General features: G+C 54.8%; 1 protein-coding gene across 1 annotated transcript; it reads left to right on the top strand.

Moving 5' to 3' along the window:
- The first annotated feature begins 334 nt into the window (after positions 1 to 334).
- Positions 335 to 2,178, top strand: TMEM253 (transmembrane protein 253). Its single transcript, XM_039245165.1, has 6 exons — positions 335 to 442; positions 785 to 895; positions 989 to 1,045; positions 1,361 to 1,471; positions 1,587 to 1,733; positions 2,098 to 2,178. Exons 1-6 carry the CDS (start codon positions 335 to 337, stop codon positions 2,176 to 2,178), a joined length of 615 nt encoding a protein of 204 aa, XP_039101096.1.
- The last annotated feature ends 722 nt before the right edge of the window (positions 2,179 to 2,900 follow it).

Here is a 2,900-nt window from a genome sequence, read left to right as displayed (position 1 = left end):
TTCCCCATGGCCACTCCCTGGATCCTTAGGCCTTCGTGGGAACCTTTGCCCCACCGCACCCAGCCCTGACCGCCTGTCTCTGCCAGCACAAGTTTATTGTCTACTCAAAGCTACGAGATCCTGCTAGGAGCTCCAGGCCCAGCTGGGTCCCATCTCCTTGGAGTAGCTCCTTCAGACTCGGTAGGTGTGAGGCCCTGAGGCTCAACTCCCTGGATATTGGAAGTGGGCAGAGGGACAGCTCAAAGAGATGTTGCTGCATGTGCTATCTCCTGATAGGTGCCATAATGCATTTCTTCCAGCCTAGGAAGCACTGAATCCAGTGGTCAAGGGAGCCATGGAGGAGAGAGCGGCTCAGCGGGAGCAAGAGAGACCCAGTGTTCGTCTGGAAAAGCTACAGCACTGGGCAAGGCACAGGCAGAGTGGGCACCTGTTGGTGCTGGCGGTGAGGCCAGGCAGCCCCGCCCCAAGCTTTACCATGTCCACTTGTAATCCCAATTCAATTCTGTCCGTGTTTAGGGAGCACCAACCATGTGCCTGAAACTGTGCTAGGCTCTGAGTGGGAGGAGGGTGGAGAAGGCATAGAATAATGAAGCAAGACCCTTAATCTCTAACTAGCTTCCATCATGTGGGGAAAACACATAGGTAAGTAACTAAAATTGGGCATCAGGCAGAAAAAATTAAACAATATCCCATTCCTTTACTTGCCCTTGATTGACCACTTTCTGCCAATATGCATTCCTCCCGATTGCTGATCCCCTTCAACTACCCTGTGTCCGGCCTCCAGGTGAGCCAGCTATGGCTGGCTGTGGCTGTGATGCCCTTTGCTGTCTCCGTTGCCTGCCTGAACTCTGCTTGTCACATGGCCACAGCGCTGCCACTTGTGCCTGGAGCTTTGGTAAGAACCACCACAAGGAAGGGTGGAAGGAAGGTCCTTGAAGCCCCTCCCTAATGGGGCCAGAACTCAACACTTGCCTTTCTCACCATTCAGGGTCTCCTCACTGGGATGGTTACCCTTGAGCTGCGCAGATCACCCCGCCTCTGGAAGGTGAGAGGGGTAGAGAATACAGCATTCTTCTCCCACAGCCCCCCCCACCCCCAAACACACACACACACACACACACACACACACCACCACCACTCAGCCCAGAAAGTGGCTAAATGCTGACTAATCTTGTCAGTTCTCTGCCGCTGATTGGCCTAAAAGACTGAGGAGGGAAAGCAAGAAAGTCAGAGAGCTGATGGCCCTGTTTGGAGGTGGAGGAGTAGGAGATGAGTTTCGTTTGGGGTCTAGCCTGTAGGTGGGGCTTGGGATTGCAATGAGTCCCCTAGGCTGGGCAGGGCTGAGCTGGCTCCATGGCAGGTGCAGGCCATGATGATACTCAACATCTTCAATCTGATCTTGGGCTTCATCGTGGTGGTGATCGAGGTGATGAAGACAGCCTTGGGGCCTGCCCCAGCTGCCCCCTCCCAGGTATGGGTGAATAAAGGAGAAGGTGGGAGGATGAGGAGGCAAGAGGAGAGGGAAAGGGGCAGGGGCAAACAGGTGCTGGGTTCCCTGTAGCATGCTCAGCCCTGTCTACCTGCAGCTGGCTGGCTTGCTGGTGGTGGAGCTCAGCGCTGAGGCCTTCACCTTAGGGGGAGTGCTCTTCTCAGCACACTCCCTGTTCCTGCTGAGCCAGAGGAAGCCAGGATGCTGCAGGACCCAGAATCTGCACTACCAGGAGCTACAGGAGGTATTCCGGGCTTGGAGGAAAGTATGGAGCAGTTAGCTAGCAGCTGATTTTTTCACTGGCTATCGCTGTCAGCGACACTTAAGGGAAAACCGTGGGGTGGGTGGAGTGGAGAGGGAGAAGGGGTTGTAGGCAGAAACTGATTGGTTTTCTGGTTTTAGACATTTCGCTGGTAGTGGTGGGTAAAAAGGAGCTGGGTTTCTAAATGGGTGAGACTAGATATGTGAGCCAGCATTAGGAAGCTTTCTAAAAGGAAGAACTATTGGAACAAGAAAAAAGTGGAAGAAAAGGAGGAAGTTGTTTCTGTCTGGGATTCCTCCTTCCTCACCCCTACAGTTTGCTCGCCTCACACCTATCTGACTTTTAGGGTCTCTCTGAGTTGGAGGAAGTTGCTGATTTGGAGAATGGTCCCACGGTGGCTAGCACAGCAAATGGAACAAATGAGTGAGCTGGCGAGGGGGAGGCAGAGAAGTCCTGCTCTGCTGCCGAGCAGGAGCGTTTTCCAGAACCTCCTGCCCCCACTCCACAGAACTCAGAAGCTAGATGGAGTCCTCTGAGACCTACATGAAATACAGTGGAGTGCCTTCATTCGATTAGGCCCCTTCGTCTTCCCTTCCTCGCTAGGGGAAGCTATACCTAAACCAGAATATTCCCTCACCTCACTACCCTGAAAAGCTGCCCGCCTGCAGGACATCCTTGAGCCAACTTCAGCTGTACCCTCTTCTCCCTTCCATCCTTCCCCTCCTTCCCCATCGCCTCCCCATACAGCTTCGCATTTGCCTCATCTCACTTCTCTTCTTTTCACATTTCGCAAACCCATACACTCCAAGCCCGGGTTCCCGTATGCGCCCACTCTTGGAAGTCAATCCACGGGTGCTTTAGTTTCCTCCTTCGATCCTGGTCCTTTCTACTCTAGCAAAGACTACAAGTCCCAGGATGCCCCTCTGCCCCGTGGCCTGATGGGAAATAAAGAGCCTTCCCTCCGGGATGGGGGCGCTGTGCATCTGGTGAGTGACGCGAGGCGCTGGAAGTCGGGGCCTAGCCGAGAGTTTCCTAGGACGCGACCACTGGCCCCGGGTGCAGGGAGGAGCCGGGCGGGTTATCCTGCGCGGGGGCGCCGCCGCCCCAGTCACGACAATCGAGAGCTGACTGTGGGTCCACAGCCCTCCC

The sequence above is a fragment of the Hyaena hyaena genome, unplaced genomic scaffold (assembly GCF_003009895.1).
Source record: "Hyaena hyaena isolate Hyena2069 unplaced genomic scaffold, ASM300989v1 scaffold_256, whole genome shotgun sequence".
Lineage (NCBI taxonomy): Eukaryota > Metazoa > Chordata > Mammalia > Carnivora > Hyaenidae > Hyaena > Hyaena hyaena.
Note: the sequence above shows the minus strand (reverse complement) of the source record. Positions and strands in the feature narration are given on the sequence as shown.

Bases quoted from the DNA above. Each gene is read 5' to 3' on its own strand.
- TMEM253 (XM_039245165.1), top strand. From the start codon at position 335: ATGGAGGAGAGAGCGGCTCAGCGGGAGCAAGAGAGACCCAGTGTTCGT. The intron at 896-988 runs GTAAGAACCACC...CTCACCATTCAG, and splicing joins CACTTGTGCCTGGAGCTTTG to GGTCTCCTCACTGGGATGGT. The intron at 1,472-1,586 runs GTATGGGTGAAT...GTCTACCTGCAG, and splicing joins CCCCAGCTGCCCCCTCCCAG to CTGGCTGGCTTGCTGGTGGT.